Source organism: Syngnathoides biaculeatus, chromosome 19, assembly GCF_019802595.1.
Source record: "Syngnathoides biaculeatus isolate LvHL_M chromosome 19, ASM1980259v1, whole genome shotgun sequence".
In the NCBI taxonomy this organism is placed as follows: Eukaryota; Metazoa; Chordata; class Actinopteri; order Syngnathiformes; family Syngnathidae; genus Syngnathoides; species Syngnathoides biaculeatus.
In genome coordinates this window covers 6,346,078-6,369,391 of record NC_084658.1, presented here as the reverse complement: position 1 = coordinate 6,369,391, position 23,314 = coordinate 6,346,078, and the positions used below count along the sequence as shown (strand labels likewise).

General features: G+C 40.1%; 1 protein-coding gene across 3 annotated transcripts in view; it reads left to right on the top strand.

Moving 5' to 3' along the window:
* The window catches only part of neto1l (neuropilin (NRP) and tolloid (TLL)-like 1, like), a 63,442-nt gene that overhangs the window by 25,791 nt on the left and 14,337 nt on the right, over nucleotides 1–23,314 (top strand). For all 3 annotated transcript variants that reach the window (XM_061805845.1, XM_061805844.1, XM_061805843.1), the window contains 2 exons: nucleotides 18,051–18,092; nucleotides 18,971–19,098. In XM_061805845.1, the coding sequence (XP_061661829.1) occupies nucleotides 18,051–18,092; nucleotides 18,971–19,098 (170 nt within the window). The remainder of the gene's footprint in view (nucleotides 1–18,050; nucleotides 18,093–18,970; nucleotides 19,099–23,314) is intronic.

Genomic DNA, 23,314 nt, shown 5'->3' with positions numbered 1-23,314 from the left:
CGATCTGATACTCTTTTCACCTCCAAGACATTCTTAGCCAGCTCTTCCTTTAAAATAACCCCTACTCCATTTCTCTTCCCATCTACTCCGTGGTAGAATAATTTAAACCCTGCTCCCAACTTCTAGCCTTACTACCTTTCCACCTGCTCTCTTGGATGCACAGAATATCAACCTTTCTCCTAATCATCATGTCAACCAACTCCTGAGCTTTTCCTGTCATAGTCCCAACATTCAAAGTCCCTACACTCAGTTGTAGGCTCTGTGCATTCCTTTTTTTTCTCCTGACGCTGGATCCGGTTTCCTCCTCTTCTTTGTCTTCGACCCACAGTAGCTGAATTTCCACCGACGCCCTGCAGGTTAGCAGTGCCGGGGGCGGGCGTTGTTAACCCGGGCCACGACCGATCCGGTATGGGATTCTTTAGATGAACGCTCATATTTGTTTGGCACAGTTTTTACGCCGGATGCCCTTCCTGACGCAACCCTCTGCATTTATCCGGGCTTGGGACCGGCCTACAGATTGCACTGGTTTGTGCCCCCATAGGGCTGCATTCCAGTAAAACTGTATTATTAGTGTAAATAAAAAAAAAGTAACAGCAAATTAAATACATGTTTTACAACTGAAAATAACAAAACTAGTGTGGTGGTTGGTAGTGACATTGTGCTTTTCTTTGCACTTTTATGGTACTGCACCGTCACTGCGCTTTGTAGAATCAACAATCACCTACCAGTCACTTCTTCTGTATTTTTTAAATATCAGTGGTCTGCACGAATGGATAAATGCAATTGAACGGCTTGATTGGAGTTCTTCTAATTCCTCAGCCACAAATCAGTACTTAGTGAGAGACATTAATGACTTAAAAGTAACTACTGCTGGCTTGAAAAAAGGAACTGTAGTCCGGAAACTCTTGTCAGGAAACGAACATGTAACTTTCCTCGTTACTGAAAATTGGTTTAACGCCTTACTAAGAAACAAAGTTACTGGCATCCTTAACTACTGTCCACATTGTTATTGGAATGCTGGAATTTCTTTTATTTACTCTTCTATTATACTAGTTTTATTGTTTCCAGGCCAGGATGCAGGAAATGTACTGTACATTTGGACCATTGAGTTACTTATTAGTAAGTTAGTAAAATGTATTTCTCTCGTCCTTGTTGTAGGTGACACATTTGAAATGGATGATGAAGAACTTTAAATATAGAGCTCAACCTTATACATGAACGTTAGATTGGATGAAAGAAAATTGTGACAATGGGTCACATAAAATGGACCCATTTGATATTTTGGAATGATGGGCACAGGCAGCGAGATGAAGGAGGAGAGTCAAATCGAAGCTCTCCTGCTTCAGCCCGAAGAGATGAAAGGATGACAAAACATGAAGTCGCATGACACTTTAACAGTCTCTCTTTCTCTCTCTCTGTCTCTCTCTCTCTCTCTCTCTCTCTCTCTCTCTCTCTCTCTGTGTGTCTACCTCTCTCTAGCTCTCACAATCTCTTTCATTCTCTCAATGCTAAATTAAAATAGAAACAAGGAAGGTGCGCAGCTGTTGTCATTTTACTATAGAAGGTTACCATGTCAATACGTCACAAGTTATGTCCTGCTTCTGGAAACAAAAGATGGCTGGCTGCATGTCCCTAAAATGCACTCCCATGTGATCTAAATGATATGACAACATCAAAAATGAAACGAGATCACACAGTAGATTTGGCAGATAAGACGATGTTTGTATTGTTTCGAGGAGATTTAAGCAAACAAATCTTTGCTTTAATCATCCGGATTATAGAAACGAATAAATTTTAGTGTTGTTGTTCCTGAATTTAAGAATAAAAGAACTTACTTTCTACATGTTGCATTACACTGTCGTATATTGTTTGCACAGTAGGGGTGGATAATGATATGTTGATCATTGGGCTGGATTTGGTCATTTGGTGTTTGTAATGCATAGGTATACTGTGCTTGATTGCAAAATAAATAAATGAATAATTAAATAGTCTGCCAAATAAACAATAAGATACTATGATTGGCTGGTGAACAGTTCGGGTATACTAAATTAACCTTGTGCTCTTGAATCAGCTCTGCCATTAGCCATGTGATGTATGCAATGCAGATTAAAAAGATTTTATTTAAAGATGCATTGAGCAGCAATTTAATTGTTACATAAAATCCCATTTAACATGTTCTTATGCTCATATTTGTCAAATCCCATCAGACTATGTTGCAGCAGTCTTGCTTATTTGAGATAAAGTCCCATTTTATTCCAAATGAAATTTTGATTGCCCCTCAAATTTTAATCTGAGTTAGGCTCTCATCTGTGAAATTCACTCTGTGCTTGTGTGTGTTTTCTCCATGTACTCTGACTTCCTCCCACATTCCAAAAGCAAGCATGTTAGGTTAATTGAAGACTTGAAATTGTCGTTATGTGTGAATGGTCGCTTCTTTTTACAGTAAATTGCTGTGAATGGATGGATGGGGAAAAAAATCCTCCATTGAGCCAAATAAGATCAGTGGTGGTAGTTGCTCTGCTGCAGGTGACATACGCAGTGGCATATTTGCTTTCTCTTGCTTTTCATTGCTTATCATGTTGGAACAAATATTGTTTCCACAAACCGAGATTAGTCTGTGCTTTAATTACAAAAAAAAAGAAATAACAACTTTGAGGGCACTCACATGGCCAGACCGTTGCTTGAGATTGATTATGGATTCAGTTTGCTTCAACTTGGAGTCAGGATACCAACAGAAGGGGACAAATGAACTTTATTTGTGCCTTTACTGATAAGCATGTACTATATTCTAGACCTTCAAATAGAACTGGATTCAAAACTACAGTATTTGTATTTCAAAATAGAAATAAAATTGATATCTTTAATATTATAGGGAAAGTTAGAAAAACTCTTTTTGACAGTATATGTTTAAAGTGTCTGTATGAACTGACAATAGCATAGTATAAAAATTATATTTTGAAAAATCATCCTTCTCTGAACCATCTAATGTATTGTATCTAATTTTGATTATTATTTCAGAACTGGGCATGACAGGACAATAATAGTCAATCAGAGAGTGTAGTGACATATTCTGTCAGTCGCTTGTGCACGCCCATTGTCCACAGACTTTTCGGTTAGCATGGAAAGTTAAAAAGAAGGAATTGGACGTGTGTGTGTGTAACATATATATTATTTAATGCATTTTTACTGTGAAATAGTCTTTTAAACCAATATTAGTCAAGTGCTACTGAAGTGAGAGTGTTGATCACAAAAATACGTGTCAAGCAATAATAGAAACAGGACAGACAGGAGATGGCATCAGATTTTGGTCACCTACAGTACATTTTGTGTTCTTTTCTTAATGCATAACCAGTGTTGTTTCCTGGCCTACAATCCATTTCCCATACAGTTAGCCTGATTCATTTAGCTAGATTTTCCTGATTGAAAGACTGAAGAATTGGGTGCCAGTCAATACATTATTTTTTGAGTGAGAGTGATTGGGAATGTTATGCCAAGTGTAGCTGGAAAATCAGTTCATCATTCATTCAGGCTGTGTCAAGAAAAAAAAAGATGATTGCATAAACTCAAGAATGTAAAACTGCAAAACTGCCAATTCACTGAGTTCAGCATCTTGATGTAAACAGATTCCTCTATAAATAAGCCTAAATAAATTAATGTTATGAAAGTGATGAATACCAGGGAAAATAACTTTCAACACTTTTCCTACAATATTATATCTTAAAATACAATCACGTAAATCTCTTATTTCCAAGATGGAGACATCCTGGCTCATTTTCACCATCTGCATTAATAATGGCTTCATATCCAGCATTTGATCACAGCTCAAAAACATGCACAATTTTTCTTTAGCAACCCAAATTGCACCAATAATCAAACATTTTGTGGCGAGAGGAAATGTTTCTTTGAGAAGCTGGCTCCTCTAAGTTGATAATCAATTTTCAACAAAAAATAGAAACTTGTTTCCTGCTTTTACAGTCTACTGTATTATATACAGTTTATTTCCCAAAGAACTGTACTGTGTATTGAGTATCTGAGTTTAAAAGGTGAGCAGATCTATTCCTATTAGACCTATCATTACTCTGCTTTCATTTACCTGGATTGACAGCTCACTTAAGTGAGGCACTAGATGCCAAAAATCAATGGCATGGTATCAATATATCAACATCTATTCAAAGCCAATGTGCACCATCATGCACTCAAACAACATATAGTGTAATCTTGCTTCACAACAAATATAAGATGGACTATTTAAACTAGATCAACAATTGTTTTCAACATGCAGTCATGGGTAACTTCATAAAGAACAGCTGCCCAATCTAAATCAACTTAATAGAAGAGCCTGTAAGGAGAAAATATACTCAGTTTAAATTTTCTCTCAAGACGATATACAATAAGAAAAATGGATCTCGGACACACAGCGGAGGGAAGATCCTAACACATCTTTAGCATCAAATCAGATTCCCTTTTCAAGATATTACTTGATTAAGCCCTCACTTGCACAGTTGCAAACATTAGTATGCACCACAATGACCATTATCTTGTCCTTCTTTCCTCCTTAAACCCTAGTCGCGACATTTTCATGCTAAAGGAGCCCCTCAGTGCTGATTGGCGGATGTTATTGAGAGGTTGAGATGGCTTCCGTCTCTCCAGGAAGAGACCGGCTCATTGCGGTTGCCCTGGCTGCCTCAGAGTGCACATTGGGATTAGCCACAACCAAAGCAACATTACACAAAATGTTACTGATTTTTATTTTTTTGGAATATACAACCCATTAAAAATATGAGACAGGTGATCAACTTACCTGATAACTCGGTGAGAAAGGTCTCCCGAGGTTTCTTTAGATCTTTCGTTTGTATGTTCTGTAGGGGTTTGCTTTTTTTGTTTGTTTCTTTGTTTGTTTCTTTGTTTACCAGCGAGTACTTGGGCTTCCCCGCACCATCCAAAACTGTGCATAAAAGTTTTAACATTTTCCCTCACAACTTTTAATGCAAATTAAAATCTGTTTTTCAATAATGTTTAAAATTGTTATTCTTACCAAAATAGCAAATATCATTGTTATTTTTTCTAAAATCAAGGTATGATTGTATTTGCTGCTATCTAAAAGTAGGGTTGGTGTAGTTTATCTTGCCAACTGGTCAAATTGAGCCAGATTGTTGGCATAGACATAATTGAGCCTCTGATCCGTCCCCTGGTCCTTGAAAATTGAAAAGTGAAGTCTGTTCCCCCTCTACACTCGGTGACAGTGAGATGAAACACAATCTTGAGAAAGCAATCAAGAGTCTCAGACATTGTTTGTGGAAATGTCCCTTTATGTCGCTTTGTCTCCCTCGGTTGCACTGTGACGCACTTGTGCACCGTAATAAAATGGCTCAGCGGTGATGTTGTGTTGATTTATTGCATGGCTGCCCAAATGGAAGCTGGATGGAACGTGTCTGTTACTTAGACAGAAGCACCTGTGATACAAGGGAACCGCTAAGTGCTCCTCAAGGACCTTGATGCCCAAGATACCTTTTCTCTCCTCAACTAAAAAACTCTATTTTACTTTATAGTGTAGGCTACCGATGTTGATATTGGGAATCTGCATAGCGGGGGTTGGCGGTCTGCTTCCAGCCCTTAGTGTTGTCTCCCAGGAGCTTTCTATAAGATGAGGGAGGAGGCGTACATTTAAAGACTTGATCAATGGACTACTGTCGATTGAGACACACATAAAGAAACACTCACACACACAATGGAACATTATTGCTCCATGTGTCTTAAAGCACAAAGAAGGCCATATTTTGTATTTGACATAGGCATCCACTTTTGTGTATAGAGCGCAATAAACACATTTGCAACTTCTAGGATTGTTTGGTAATCAACCCATATCCATTGCATATCCTGAAAATGGGTCACTTAGTCAGAAAAGAATGAAAATCAATAATAATCTCTTAAACAAACTACACTGTAGTGTATATTCATTTCAGAGTGTCCTTTCACAATAGCAAATTTTTGTCCGTTTTAATCAAATGTTTTCCTATTTTTTAAGTACTTGTGTTGTGGGGCGGTGGGGTGCACAGGTTCTTACTTTCCAAAAACAATGCTATACGATAATGGATACAGGCACTTCAGAGGCATTAGGACCTCATGGAATGTCGCCACCAATTAAAGCAGTGCGTTGATCCATAAGACAACATCACCTAATCACCTTACGTAGATGCTTTTCATGACTAGATTTTTAATTTCACAGCCAAAAATAGTGCACTGTGCAACATGTTTCGTGGATGCAGAGTGTGCATGTCTGAGCGTAATGAATTATCAGAACATGCATCATAAGACAATGCCTCCTCCCCCTAAGAGAGGCAAGTTCCCCAATCCCAAAAATCACCGTGAGACACCCCTCGTAATGTTCCCCTCTGTCCCAACTGAACCTCAGGAGCCAAAAAGAAATGTACAGTATAGTGGACAGGATGATTGAGAGACTTCAAGGGGGAAGCTGAACAAATGGTTACCGTTCTAGGCAGTGAGCTCATTAACAGACAACAAGAAAGAACTTGGGGGCAGAGCCGGTTCTAGACATGCATACAAGAAGAGCTCAGCAGAAATGGGATAAGGGCATTGTGCAGATTAAAAAACAAAAACAAAATGATGTACAAACTAAATAAGCTGTCGGTAAAATATCTGGCTATGACCTATCTAATGATGGTATGGTGGACTGTTTAGCACACCTACCTCACAGTTGTGAAGAATTGGGTTCAAATCCAGCCTCACCTGTGTAGAGTTTGCACTGTGGCATTTCTCTGGTTTCTTCCTACATCCCCAAAACACTTTAATTGCAGACTCTAAAATTTAATTGAAATCAAATGGTTGTTTGCTTGTATGTCTCCTACAATTGGCTGGTCAACAGTTTAGGCTGTACCCCACTTCTGGCCCAGAATCAGCTGGGATAGGCTTGAGCACACCCACAACCTGAGTGAGGATAAGCATTACGGAAAATGGATGGATGGATCTTTTTGTATTTAAAAGCCTCGAGCCCAGTTTGTGCCATTTTTTTCGAGGCCAAGACCAATATTAAAATACAGTAGCATAGTAAGCCCAAGTGTTCATAAAAGAATGACACTGGTTTAATTGCAAAAAAGTATATTTAAAATTATTATAAATCACTTCAACATTATACACAGTTGGAACATTAACACAATGCTTAAATAAAGAGTAAAATCTGTACTTTAAAAGTCCACCTCCACTCCATGTACATATTATCCTGCATCAGATGCACTTGTGTGAGGTCATTAGTTGCACAAAGACACATGTCCAATCCATACAATCAGTAGGACTCAAATTTGTAACACGGCCAAGACCAAAGAGCTGTCCGAAGACACCAGAGACAAAATTGTACAGCTCCACACAGCTGGAAAGGTCTACGGAGAAATTCCCAAGCAGCTTGGTGAAAAAAGGTCCATTGTGAGAGTAATCATCAGAAAATGGACGAAGCCAAACATTATGGTAAATCTCAATTGGAGTGGAGCCTCATGCATGATATCGCCTCGTGGGGTCTCAATGATCCTTTGAAATGTGAGGAATCAGCCCAGGACTACGCGACAGGACTTGGTCAATGACCTGAAAAGACCTGGGACCACTGTTTCCAAGGTGACTGTTGGTAATACACTAAGATGCATGGCACACAAGGTTCCCCTGCTTAAACCAGCACATGTCAAGGCCCGTCATTTGGATGATACAGAGGAGCCATAGGAGAAAGTTTTTGGGTCAGATGAGAACAAAATGGATCTTTTTGATCATAATTCCACTAACTGTGTTTAGAGGAAGACGAATGATGAGTTCCATCCCAAGAACCCTACTGTGAAGCATGGGGGTGGTAGCATCATGCTTTGGGGGTGTTATTCTGCACATGGGACATGACGACTTCACTGTATTAAGGAGTATTAAGGCGACAGCCCATAAACCTGTTTGATCTAAAGAAGATGTGTGTGGAGGAGTGGGCCAAAATCCCTCCTGCAGTGTGTGCAAACCTGGTGAACAACTGCAGGAAACGTTTGACCTCTGTAATGGCAAACAAAGGTTACTGTACCAAATCAAGATTGGTTTTCTCAGGTGTTGAAATACTTATTTGCAACTGTTGCACACAAATCGTTAAAAAAAATCATACATTTTGATTTCTGAATTTTTCTTTTTAGATTATCTCTCTCACAGTGCACATGCGCCTATGATGAAAATTTCAGACCCCTCCATGATTTCTAAGTGGGAGAACTTGCAATATAGCAGGGTGTTCAACTACTTATTTTCTTCACTGTATTTGTTTGGCACAGTTTTTACGCCAATGTTCGAAAACAAATGTTTCTAAATGATTAAATACAATTGTTGCTAAAAGTTCAATATAACTCACAATGTACTTAATAAAAAATACTGTACGAGAGGTATTTTTTCCATTTGAAGGCACTGGAACATTATACTCATTCTTTAATGTATCCCTAGAGTAAGCCCACATCATGTCACAGAGCCTTATATTTTTAAAGTCAGATGTTTTGTTAAATTCAGTCCCATTTGACTATACTGTATACCTAATGTTTTGTGTATATGAGGATATGTGGACATTAATGAAGGACTTAACACTTAAATACTTCAATAAAATCTTGGGTTCTGATCCCAGTAACTGTAAACATAGGTATACTGTATTTGTGATTACAAGGCAGCTTGTTGTTCGTGTGGAAATTGACAAATTGTGAGATCTTGTACATATTACACAGCATTTCTCCTCTGTACACTGCACTTTTTACTAGAAACACATCTCAGGTTTTTTACTGTTTTTTTTTAAAAGGAATATGCAGTAGAAAGCATTGCTACTGGAAAAAAAAACTGGAATAAGACTATAAAGACACATTTTGCACCATGGAAAATGCTCTCTGCGGTGTCAACTATTCACCTCAACAAATGTGAAGTGCTCTCATACTAGCTTCTCTTATCGGTATCAATAATGCATCCGCTGAAGCATGAGTTCACTCACAAGGGCAGCGATCACATTCTATGACACTCTGCCCCCTAAGCTGATATTTGCGACTACTCAGAACCTCCACCGGTGCATTTGGGGCTCAAGGGCGTGTTAGTGGTTTGATCGTTTCAATACAAGCCAAGGTCACACTTTGTGTCCACGCAAGCGTGAAGTACAATGTCTTTAGTTCCCCTTGGTGAATAACATAAAAAATGAAATTGATATCAGCATAAGGTTTCAACGCTGTGGTAGTCGATTTTGATTCAACATTGTGACTCATATCGCTCTTAGTCAGTGTTAATCAATAGGAAAATGGTAAAGTATTTTCTAAACTCTTTCAGCCCTGGGCCTGATTGATGAATACTGTAGGTACTTTTCATTGTGCCCAGATAGATAAAGCTTATCGGCTTCCCAGTGACAAGGGCCGGCGAAGCGTGGCGCAAGGTTTAGCCGCATAAACACATGTAATGCTGTGGCTAAGTACACACAAGCGTACCTAGGAGATTTTTTTACATGGTTTAGCCACATTGGCGGAGAGTTTTCATGGCCCAGTTCCAACTCTGGCTGATATTTTAGGAGGAATTCAGCCATTGAAAAATCCTGGATCTCCACAAAAATGTACCCCACTGCCCATAAAAATTTTATCTCATGTAGTTATTATTTTTTCAAGAGAAACTCAGATTTTTAATTGGTGGTATTGGGTTTTTATTCATAATTCCTAATGAATGCTATGTGTGTTTTGGGCATTTAATAACTTTATTGTGCAGTCTTTCTTTTCCCTCTTTTTCTTGATCAATGCCTCATGTTCTTGCTCTGTCTGTTGCAATACTACCTGTCGTGATTAATGACAGCACTTTATTAGGTTGATCAACCACTTAAGCAGACATTATTAATCAGATCCTTGTTTAAATGTCACAGAGGAGCCACTGGCAGGAAATAGGGCCTCTGGGAAATTGAGTTTTGTGTATGAGAGAGATTGTGGGGATATTACAACACACCTCAAACCCTGAGACTCATTCACTTTTTTTTTTTTTACTTTCATTCATAAAGAGGTTGAGCATTGGCGCTTACTGTTTAATTCCCAGTTAGAGTACCTCATTAATAAAACATGAAGTGTTGCCTGCAATACCATAAAACCGCTGGGATGGTGTGCTTCTTGGGAATTTACTTTGCTGTCTGCTTGCTTAAAAATATGAACACGTTGCAGATGGTAAATCGCTGTCTGATAGTAATGTGAATGTCTGGCTGCTAACGTGAATAAACTCTGCAATGCTGTGAGCATGGTAAACATGATTTTGAGCTACAAGCTATTTGTTTTCCTCTGGAGGCTTTGCGTGATAACTTTGAATATTTATGTGTTTGCCATATTTTCCTACAAGTGCATGTTAGCCTCGGCTTGTATCTGCATGTTTGAACAGTACTTGTATGGCAACATTGCAATCTGTGTCTCTGGCTTTAAAGAGAGTATTTCCACTGTTGTAAAGGGAAAATACAGGAAGCTTTAGAAGATTACACTTTTAGCTGAGCTTTATGAAGAGTGGAGAGGGTGTGGCAATGTGTGGATGTGCTCTGATTTTTGTGGAGGGAGCTGCATGCAGGGAAACATGAATAAAATGGTGTACAGTGAAGAAAATAAGTATTTGAACACCCTGCCATATTGCAAGTTCTCCCACTCAGAAATCATGGAGGGGTCTGAAATTTTCATCGTAGGTGCATGTCCACTGTGAAAGACAGAAAATCCAGAAATTACAATGTATGATATTTTTTTTTTTTTTTTTTTTTTTACGATTTGTGTGCGACAGCTGCAAATAAGTATTTCAACACCTGAGAAAACCAATATTGATATTTGGTACAGTAGCCTTTGTTTGCCATTAGAGAGGTCAAACGTTTCCTGTAGTTGTTCACCAGGTTTGCACAAACTGCAGGAGGGATTTTGGCCCAGTCCTCCACACACACATCTTCTTTAGATCAAAGAGGTTTCTGGGTTGTCGCTGAGAAACACGGAGTTTCAGCTCCCTCCAAAGATTTTTCTATTTGGTTATATCTGGAGACTGGCTAGGCCACGTCAGAACCTTGATATGCTTCTTATGGAGCCACTCATTGGTTTTCCTGGCTGTGTGCTTTAGGTCATTGTTGAAAGACCCAGCCACGACCCATCTTCAATGCTCTGACTGAGGAAAAGAGGTTGTTCCTCAAAATCTCACAATACATGGCCGGAGTCATCCTCTCCTTAATACATTGCAGTCTTCCTGTCCCATGTGCAGAATAACACCCCCAACGCATGATGCTACCACCCCCATCCTTCACAGTAGGGATGGTTTTCTTGGGATGGAACTCGTCATTTGTCTTCTTCCAAAGACGGTTCGTGGAATTATGACCGAAAAGTTCAATTTTGGTTTCATTTGACCACAAAACCTTCTCCCATAACTCCTCTGTTTCATCCAAATGGTCATTGGCAAACTTAAGACGGCCCTTGACATGTGCTGGTTTAAGCAGGGGAACCTTCCGTGCCATGCATGATTTCAAACCATGACATCTAAGTGTATTACCAACAGTCAACTTGGAAACAGTGGTCCCAGCTCTTTTTAGGTCATTGACCAAGTCCTGTCGTGTATTCCTGGGCTGATTCCTTTCTAAGGATCATTGAGACCCCATGAGATGATATCTTGCATTGGGCTCCACTCCGATTGAGATTGACAGTCTTGTTTAGCTTCTTCCATTTTCTAATGATTGCTCCATCTGTGGTACTTTTTTCACCAAATTCCTTGGCAATTTCTCCATAGCCCTTTCCAGCCGTGTGGAGTTGGACAGCTCTTTGGTCTTGGCCATGTTACACGTTGAGTCTTATTGATTGTATGGGGTGGACAAGTGTCTTTATGCAGCTAACAACTTCACAGAGGCGCATCTAATTCCGGATAATACATGGAGTGGAGGTGGACTTTTAAAGGCAGACTAACAGGTCTTTGAGGGTCAGAATTCTAGCTGATGGACAGGTGTTCAAATACACATTTGCAGCTGTATTACACAAATAAATCATTAAAAAATCCTACATTGTGATTTCTGGATTTTTCTTTTTAGATTTTCTCTCACAGTGGTCATGCACCTACGATGAAAATTTCAGACTCCTCCATGATTTCTAAGTAAGAGAACTTAGCAATATAGCAGGGTGTTTAAATACTTATTTTCTTAACTGTTGTACACACAATCGCACACACACACTCACACACAGACACACTGACATAATGGACACAATAGCCCATAATGCACATACCATACCATACCTTACCTACCACTGCATGTTTACGTAAACCATCAATCTATGGGATTGATTCAATCAATGAATCAAAGATGGAGGAGGGGAAATGCAATTGATTGAAGTTGAAACAGAGCCTTCCTCATTCAAATTCAGCAGCCCTCGTCCAAAAAGGTCGTGGGTCACACGAGAGGCATTTATAAGCACAGTAGCCTCTGTTGCCATGTAAGAATAGAGGCGCGTTGCTGCATGTGCATGTATTCCACTGAGGCGCTTTGACCTTGTGACGTCAGAGGGTTAAGTGATGCTGGCCACCAATCATAAATCTCTGGCACTAGCGCCACACATGACCTGAAGGTCACTGTTTCATTAACTGTCTTCCTCTCTGATTTTCTCATCCTTCATGCGCATCTTCCTCCCTGCTGCACACACCCACATATCTTGGAGGAGGCTAATAGACGTCTGGAAGGGCATCCTTGCAAATGCAAACGAGAAACTTTAACTAACTTTATTTAGTGCAGATAGCGGTGACAACAAATTTTTGCCATGGGCCACATTGTTGTTTGGTTGGACATGGTTTCCCTCAGAGGAGCATTATGACTTGTGAAACCAATAAAAATGTTTCATCGCCTCATCATATTATGCTCATATGCACTACAAATTGATGGATAATAATTTTTAAAATGAGAAGTCCAGAATCATAGTTTGTTCAACCCTTTTCAATGTAAAAATGGGTTCAGTAACAAAAATATATATATATGTATATTTATGATGGTTTGAAATTTTGGTATAGATTTTAACAAAAATCATGGAAGTTGAGACTCGTGATTTGCTTTTGTGGGCCACATAAAGTCATGTGGTGGGTTGGATGTGGCCTCTCAGGCCTTGTGTTTGACACCTGTGTGCACTTCCCAACCTTTTTTCACAACCCTAAAATTTTTCATTTTCCAAATCGTAAAACTGCAAGAATAAAGTCGACGTATTCCAAGAAAAAAAAGAGAAAAAAAGTGTAAAAATTGTTTTAAAAAGTGTGACATAAGTTAAGTGAAAACCATTCATACTCACTCAAAATGTCACTAAGTGGGAACTGAAGTAGTAAAGAAGTCAAGCAAGTGAGCCACTTTCAGAGACATCAAAATTACATCTGACCATTTTCTAAAGGACTTGTCCTCATTTACACATATTAACCCTGCGAGTGGCTTAGAGTCTTCAGTTAATTTGCATGCGTTTTACTGTGATGAGAACTCACAATAGTGGAGAATACCAATGCAAGCACATTGAGAACAAATTCCAGACAGAAAGACCAAAATTAAAGCTCAAACCCCGAACCTCTGATCTGTAACCAAGACATGTTAACCACTTGGACCACCGTGCTGTACATCACTTGGGACTTTGATTGGCGACCTTAGCCACAAAATGAACAAATTTTTTAATTAGTGTGTCAATGTTATTGTCTGTAAAAGTAATCTTCCTATTTGACAAACGGCCCAATTAACAGATTTAAGCACGTAACATCACAGTCGTTGTGTCCACTACTTTTCTGCATCCTGACTGTGGGAGGAGGTTAGGGATCCCCTGATGCAACAAAGCTGAAGTCAGGCCAAGAATATCTACTCTTTGATTACAGCTTTTCGCCGACTAGCCTCACATGTCACCATTTTTTTCTTTCACTTGCTTCGCAAATCCGCTGCACACACAAACATACAGACACTGACATAGTAACTCATGACTTGACAGGAAAAAAAAAGTTGAGCATATACAGAGAAAAGCCCATGACATTTGGAGAAGTTGCTCCAGCTGCGCAATCAATCCTTTCTTCCGTAGTGGGCTCAGTTGGTGGTTAGAGCATCGGAAGTTGGCAGGGAACAGCCACATTTAATGACTTTGTGTGTTGTTTTGCGTGTGTTTGCACATGATCTCATAGCTAACAGTGCGACCGCTTTGTCAATGGACTGGAATACAGTACTTTCCAGTGACATATGTGTTTGATACTCTGGCTTTTGTCTTACTCTTCCTAATAGAGTTACAGTGTAATCAATTGCCAATGTTGTAAGGTTTCCACTTTTATTGGATAGTAATCATTACAGGGATCATTTGCATGAAATGAAATTCCTGGATACAACACAAGTATGCATTCTAGTGGATATGAGCAGTATAGAAATGACATCAGAGGACTTTGATTGGCAACAGTATCATCTTTAATGCCATGGCATTGTTAATACACCATTGCTGTACCGTTCCTACTTTTGTAGAAATGGAACATCTCCGCATTCACACTTCAGATTCAGACAACTTTATTGAGCCTGGTGTCGGCAATTTGCAGCTTCAAGGTCCAAATGTCCATTCATCTTTAACAGACTAAAGCAGGGGTTGCAAATTTGCAACTGGTTTAATATATTCAAAAATTTTAAGTCCAGAGTATCATTTCGGAGAGTATCAGATTTTTCTCTCTGCAAAATTTTATTTGCTCCAGGGAGGGTGAAACAACATCCTACAGAACACAGCAAATTGTTTATAGGACCAAGTGAAAAAACTGCATAAATAAGGAGAATCTTCTTCTTTTCCTTTTTGCATTTATCCGGGCTTGGGACCGGCCTACAGATTGGACTGGTTTGTGCCCCCATAGGGCTGCATAAAAAAGGAGAATGAAATAAGCACAATAAAACAATAAAATCAGACCACATAAAATATTTAATTTATTTATTTAATAGTAAGTTTCTTTCGGCTTGTCCCTTTTGGGGTCACCACAGGGTGTCATCTCAGATGAATGCACATATTCGTTTGGCACAATTTTTACACCAGATGCCCTTCCTGACGCAACCCTTCTCAGGGAGTGGAGGCCCCAGTGGGATATGAACCCACAACCCCTGGTTTACCGAACTAATGCTCTAACCACTGAGCTACGGGGCCTACATAAAATATATTTTAATGATTCAAAATTATTAGAAAACTGATTCAATTAAAAAAAAAAGTGGTTCTTGTCTTTAGTGGCCTGATAGCAGAAAGAATGAATGACTTTGAGTATCTATTTGTCCTTATTAGGGGCAAATGTTTAACACCAGCCAGAGAGCATCAAGATAAATTATGTGGCAAGAACATGTTAATTTTCATTGATAATTCATCTGTATGCGATCACGGCCAAACCGCCTCCTGTCCGATCCACTTTCGCGGTGGAGATGAGCCATCGCGGCTCATCGCAGCCAGCCGGAGTGGTTCATTTTCGGCGCCAAGGTGGCTTATCACGGAGCTGAGCCGTGCTGCTTTAGGGGGTTGTTCACAGCCGCCGTAGTACGCGATGAACAACACCGTTGAGCTGGGCCGCGTTACTGCGTTGTGGTCACATCCGGCTGAGTGAGGCAGAGCCGAGCCGTGCTGCTTTAGGGGGTTGTTCATAGCCGCCACACTACGCGATGAACAACACCGTCGAGCCAGGGCGCTTTACTGCGTTGTCGTCGAACGCAGCTGAGTGAGGCATTGTTGTCTGCATTCTTCAGAGCCGCCGCCGTCCAAAAGCTCAACGCGCAGCCTTCGCCGAAGCCGCAGCGCCGAATCCGGTGTGGCTCATTTTTGGTGCCGTGGTGGCTTATAATGGAGCCGAGCCGGGCTGCTTTAGGGGGTTGTTCATGGACTCCACAGTACGCGATGAACAACACCGTCGAGCCGGGGAGCTTTACTGCATTGTCGTCTCAGGCAGCTGAGTGCTGCATTGTGGCAGCGTTCTTCAGAGCCGCCGCCATCCAGGAGCCTGTGCGAAGCGCCAGCAACAGCATCCCGACGCCGGCCGACGCGGACATCAACACATTTCGACGTGGATCTTTTGTTATGAGAGACGGATTACGTGGTCCACCCCAAACTATTATTTTTTTTAGTAACTGTATACACACCTACCTGTCATTTGGAACCCACAAAGCTCTCGTCCTCTGCACCCGTGAAATCATTTTTCACGACGAACTGGGTCTCTTGCAAACTTATGGGAGGTAAATCCATTCTCCCGAGTGTTCAAGCGATGTCCAGCAATGCAACGAGCCGGAATTTTGGTTAAAAGGAACAACGAGCTACCTTCCCGGAGGTAAAACTAATTGAAACAAATGAGTCCATTTGAGGGCGGGTCTGTACTTTACGTCACTTCCTGCTTCTTCTCGAAAACAAATGCCTCGAGAGTATTTTCATGGCGGGAGTTACAAAAAGCTGCATACGTCAAAAACATGTTTTGTGGTGAAAAAACACATGGCTCCATGTTGGCTGCCTTTTTTCTCATTAATAACATACTAAAAATCATGCATTTCATGACAGTGGCACTTTAAGATCCGGGGAGTTATCATCAAACCACTGAACGAAAGCTGGTAAAACATTACTATGATCATTATCTGGGCTTTGGCCCAGAGTCCTATTATCAGGGAAGTTCACAATATGACTGCCCTCCTGTGATGTTCTCCAGCTGTCAGTATACATTATAAAAACAAATGGTGACAGGACACAGCCTTGAGGTGAACCTATAAATGAAAGTCTGTTGCTTGACATGGATCACTTCACCCAAATCTGCTGGACTCTGTCAGCAAGAAAATGTAAAAGCTACAATAAAAGCTGATAAGGTCATTTAAAATGAGATGCAATTTGAGGCTGCTTCTTGCTAGAAGTAGAAGAAAAGCCTGTGATGGGGTGCATAAGCCTTTTGTCTCACAAAATGTGTAAATTTGAACCAGAATAAAAAGTTTTAAATCATTTACCAGTTTTGTAGGCCAACTGGAAATGCTCTAATTTTCCATATAAAGGATGGTAGGGGACTCAATATGATTTGTTGGGTTTTTTTTTTTTTTAAAACTCTTCATAACCACATATATACCGGTACATGCAACTGGTCTGAAATTACTCTTGCTATTCAGTCTAAGAACTAAATGTATACAAGCCTTGGCTTTGGTTGGTGAACAGTCCCATGTGTACCCGTTTTCTCTTCCAAAGTCAGCTGAGTTAGGTTTCAACTCATCCGTGATCCTCTTGAGGATAAGCACTATAGAAACTAAAATATACATAGAGGATGAACAGGACTCAAGGGTCAAATCTTTCTGTCTGTTAAGACTAGTTGAGACACTTTGTGAGGAAGATCAAGTGGTGATGGTCCAGGTGCGAAGAGCAGCCAAGGCTCTTGATTTAATTTATTGCAACCTTATACAAAATGTTGCTTCAAACCTTCTACAGCAAGGTGACTTTCAAAACTTTATCAGATACTTCTCTTCTCTCATGAGGCTGATAAAATGTATGGGCTTGGCACACTCCCAGTGTGAGAAACTTCATCATGAATTAAATGTATCATCTTTAAATACCCTCTACATTTTTCTGTAGTACTTCTAACACTTTTTTCCCCTATTAACCTAAAATGCAGCAGAGCGGGTTATGAATTGATAATGAGGTACGGTTTTTCCTTCTGCAGAACAGAGATTTTTGAGCCCTCTCTCAGGTCTAAAATTGGTGACCTCTCAAGTGTGCTTGATAAATGTTTAAAAAAAAAAACATTAAACAGAGCTGACTCACTTCTCTAACCCTCCTGTTGGTGTATATTATCAGCTCCAAAAAGATCACGTTAGATAATTCACATTTTATTAATCTTCTGTACTTAATGGGGATACCCTGGAAAACTAAAAACATGGTGATATTTTTATTGGGCTCATTTTGTACTGCAATGTACGCATCAGTTTTTTTGTAATATGACAGGAAGTCCATTCGGGCATTGTTCTATATTGTCACCTGATCGTGTTTCATAAGATCCTGTTTTTGTATACATTTCATTCCAGTTCAAGCCCTCTTCTGCTTTCTCCTCAGATCCAGACTTTGCAGACTTGGGAGTACCACCACCTCTACCCTGTAGGTATAATTCTCTCTCTCTCTCTCTCTCTCTCTCTCTCTCTCTCTCTCGCACTCTCTCTCTCTCTCTCTCTCTTGCTCTGTCTCTCTTCTCCCTCTGCCTTTTTTTTTTCAATCGCTAAAAAATATTTCTTGAAATCAGACCCCATAAATGGAAAAACACCACTGAACAGTCATTAAACATCACGGAAAAAAAGGAAAACTCAATGATCAGATCATAAAGCTGTAGAAATATTCATTTTTGTACAATAGGAATGCATTTTGTAAAACAAAACCAAAAATATAATATAGTCAAACCATGGAAAAGCAGCTAGGAACATTTCCCATATTTCATATGAGATACGTAATTTTTCTGTCTTAAACCTGCTCTCTCGCCTCTTTTTCCTCAGCCACCCCTTACACTTACTCTGCCTCTGTGTCTTTGATCATCTCTATCTATAGTGAAACTTCAATAACCAGTGCTCCCTGAACTGGATTATTTCTTATTTCTTCATTCACATCATTAGTCACAGCTTTAGTCAATTTTGAGTTGCTTCATTTACAGTGAGAAACTTGTGCTTTAATTGAGTTTCACTTTTGCAACCTGTACTTACCATTATCCAACACAAGTGAATCTGACTGCAAAATGTGTTTTAGTGGCTGAAAAAGAGTTGTCCAACCAAGTGAAAAGTGCTTAAGGATCTATAAAAAAAAGGGTTACCAATTCAGCAAGCAGGTTCAGGACACGAGGATTTGGTTTAGACAATAGGATCTAAGAAATATTGTATTTAGATGAACTGACAAGGCTGTCTTTGTTTTGTCACTGGTGTCTGTGTGTGTGTGTGTGTGTGTTCCTGTGTGTGTGTGTGTGTGTGTGTTCCTGTGTGTCTGCGTTTCAGCATGTCAGTACGATATGGTTGGTCCAGAAGGTATCGTCGAGTCTCATCAGATCACCAGAGACGGGAAGGCTGACGCTAATGAGGCCGTTGACTGCAAATGGTACATCCGGGCGCCGCCACACTCCAAGGTGAGTCAGCTGCCCTTCTTAGTAAACTTTACTTCACACACGTACACTCGCCGCCCACTTCATGAGGTGCAGTTGCACTGTAGTATCCAAGCCCCACGCCAAAAAAACTGTTCTTGTAGAAGCGAAAGACAACCAGAACTTAAGCAATGTTGTGGCAGTTTGGAGTGATGTAGAACTAAGTGCACTGCATCATATTACAGTAAGATGCCATTCTTATATTTCCCCCTTCTAGATTTTCCCCAGTAAGGTCAGAATATTAAAACTCAAAATGTGTTTTGTTTTTTTTTTGCATTATTATGTTGATACAATTGGCAAATTCTAATCTCAGTGGTACTCATAAAGAAAGGGTTATCGTCAAGATTGTACTTTTTTTTTTTTCTTTTACTTCCATTGAGCCTCCCAACACATGCACTAACATGAGGGTCAGAGGGTTGCATCAGGAAACCTTGATATTACACGAGGGCTGTCTGCAACTGTCAGCAGTATCCCAAAGTATGAATTCATGACCGCAGGGGGGCCTTGCCTCATGAAGGGTCAGACAGTTCGGTCCAAGTGGTTCATGTCGGGTAAATTCTTCTTTTCTTTCAGAGAAAGAAAGAACTTGTTCAAGCTGATTTTGTTGTGTTTTGCTCCCCGAACACACACTAGTTTACTCTATTGTGTGGAATCTAGATTATAGATTCACAGCATCAGAACAGAAACAAAATTTGAAGTGAAATTACTGTGAATGTGTTACATCTCCTTGTGCAAGTACAAGTCCTGCTACGTTAAGTTGGACGTTCTGGCACAGGAGAGGCACTGTCTTAGAGGACCTGGCTGAGTGACAATTGGGTCAGTCGAAATTTACAGCTAATCACACCACATCTGACTCCTGACGCAAGGTAGATGAGTGGACTAATACAATTTTGGTGATTTTGATCATTGAAATATTTAAGTCCCCAGCGGTTATTACCAGCTCATACTGTATAACCGCTCATGTTGTCTTTTAACCCACTGGCCAGAGATCACAATTCTTCCCTCCCCTCTTGCACTGAAGCCTGCAATTATGCATTGTGAGTTTCCTCATGGGGATGTCTCAATCTATACTGTTATTTAATTGTGATAAATTTAAAGGGAATGACAAAAAACACTTTGATAGGTGGTGAAAGTAAAGGAAAGAACATCCTCACAGTGGTGCGGCCTGTCCACTATCAGATCAGCTGTCCTGTGCTGGTGTATGAAATTACCAACAGCTGTCTAACCTACCATTGCTGCACATTTGCTCTCCTCGCCACACAAGATGTCTGCTCTTCACAAAAATAGTCATTTTCTTTACTTTGATGCCTCCGAATGAAAATGTTCACCCAAGGATGTAGTACTAAATTCACGAGATTTAAATGGTCCTGCAGGCCATGGGATGTGTCTGGCAGTTTGAGTTTCATCGCTGTTCCCAGGTTATGCTGTTCTGGTCCTCTGTACTTCCCATATCCATTTTTAACACTTTACACACACACACACACACATTTTAAGGGGCTAGGTAGGGGTGGGGCGAAGAGCCCACAAGGCCAATTGTGCTTTGCCTCCCTGCTTCCTTCTGGCCCGCCCCACCTATCACCCACTGTTTTTTTTTTTAATGCATCACATACTGAGCGTGCTTTGATGGGCTGTGCCGTTTGGAACAGAAGAAGGCTGCAGGTCGACATATCACTATAGTCTTCCTGCGTGAGCCCCACCAGCATCATACGTCCTCCAATTTTACTGCACTGCACTCTACTGAGAGCCACATGAGCACTGCGCAGGGACAGGACAGCTGGGCGGTGAGTGTGGGCAGTTGTTTGGCTCGGTGTCCCTCGGCGTGGGTGGTGTCCTGTCAGCCAGGTACATCCGGGCCTGACAACGTGTCCCATGTGTCCCCCTCAAATGGCTCATGGAGAATCCGCTCATCCTCATTGTGTGGGCTAGAGCTACCCCCATTGACTTAGGTCCATATGTGACAGTGTTCATTCACAAGTAAAGCTCGAGAGGCATACACCTATGGGATTTAGTTGTTCTGTGTGGCACCACACTCCAGTTGCAATGCAAATGCAATACACCGTTTTATATCATTCTGTGCAGTTCTTTTTGTGTTATTTCTCTGTCCCTGCTTTTTAATGAATACCCATCGCCATAAAAAATAAACTATCACAAATAACCAGAGAGAGTATGGTAGGTACAGTATATAAAACTTGTCTGTTGCACAACAAATCTGTTATGGCATAAAAAGGTATACTCATTCAACATGCCGCATGATCAAATTGCCAAACAAGACAGGTTAAATTTAAAAAAAAAAAGAAAAACTTACTATGCTTTAACCTCTGTTCTATTGCACGTGCACTCATTGCATGATAGTGTTGAGGCCACTATGATGTATGGCAACATCCATTATTTAGACCTTATCTGAATTATTCTCTAGGTCACATCCGCCAAATGACTTTGTTTCCCCCACGGATGACCTTATATGCTGTGTACTATACAATTTTACTTATCCTATGATGCATTGACACAAAGTAGTGCACTTTAGTATAGTATAACACAATAGAAAGCCAAAAAGTTATTTTAGAACAAAGTTTAGGAAGGGAAGTTATTTCTGATATTAACATCACTGACATTGGTAATGGTGGAGCTTTTATGCAGTTACTATTTGAGATGATATTGGACGTAAATAAAAATTATTCAAGAAGAATACAACAACAAAATACTGTATTGTGCTGTAGACCTACACAATATCACTCTGAGAAACATTTATTTCTCCCTCTCATGTTGCTAATATTGCACAGTTATAATACCACTGTGTTCCACAAAGCACAGCTACAGTTGATAATGACATCCTATACTAGAGGCTCTAATTAACTGCACCAAAGAGTTCGAGAGAGAGCAAGGGAACCCCTGGAGTAAACCTGGGAATAGAGAGGGTGAAGAAAATACTGTATATAAGATTTAATGAAGCCTTTTTTTTTATAAGAAACCTAAAGTGAGGCAAAGGCAAACCGATTTGTTGTAGTCTTCCTCGAAAAATGTGCAATACACAGTTGTCATATGAATGTAACTAATTTAGCACACTTTTGATGTCTAAGGGTATAATAAAAAGTTATTTAGCCCATGGAGCACATTAAATGCAAGTGTCTGTGCCATTTCCCAGAGCCTAAAAAGCAAAGGTATGTTCCCAAATTGTAAAAGTCAAGGGCAAAATGGGAATATCTTTGTAGGTAGCAGCCCAGTGATGAGCCATTGTACCCTCAAATGCACAATGGTGTACTTTACTACCGTGAATCTGTTTGAATTACTTTTCTGCGGTGTATTTTAAATGACTATTTAGTCAGCACCTATAACAGGTTCCAGCTCACCAGAACCCCAATTCGTGCACACAGTTTAGAAAAGGTTGACTACTTAGCCAGTTATAAATTGTATCTGCTCTGCTTTTTCTCCAACTAGTGTTAGCCCCTGTCAATGCTGCCTCATTTTGTCCTCAACAGCATGTTCACGTGCATGTCATTCATCAGAAATATGGATGTTGGTTGTGACTGCAATGAACAATGGGAACTCACCATTACTGGGCCTTTTAGCAAAAGTGTGAACGTATTCTTCCACCGGTCAGTGATGGATTCTGCTTCATTACTGGCTGCGGCCGAATCAATAGGCAGGAAGCCTATTTTCGTACCTGAGCCAATCTCTTGCCTTACAAATGGGTGATTGTATCTTTTTGATCCATTGCCGTCGTTTGGGTTTGTGATAAAATTGAAACTTAACTTAATTTTTCTTCATCCAGGGTTCTTTTTTTCCACCGGCATGCTCAATCTTGAAAAATAACAGCTTTGTTTTTATTTTCCACCAATATCAATATATACAGAAATACCATTTCAAATAAAATGATCTACTGTAACAATTTCTTTTTGGTATCAAAACAGAACAAGTCCAGTACTGTACTTGGCGCAGTTCTAGGTTAGACCAATTGTTTGAATTTCATAACAATTTCATGCACAGATACCACTTTCAAAAACATGAAAACAGCTGACTTTATTAGTCTCCAATCAAAGGAGCTTAATTCATTCATTCCCTTGAAATGAGATCCAAGGACAGTCTCTCATGGAGAGAACGATCCGTCTGATGCACCCCAGGTGTTACCTCCACCTTCATCTAATTCGGCAACCTTGGTAGATGTGGTCCCCCTTGGCGAGGATGCGGGCTAGACCCGATTTTA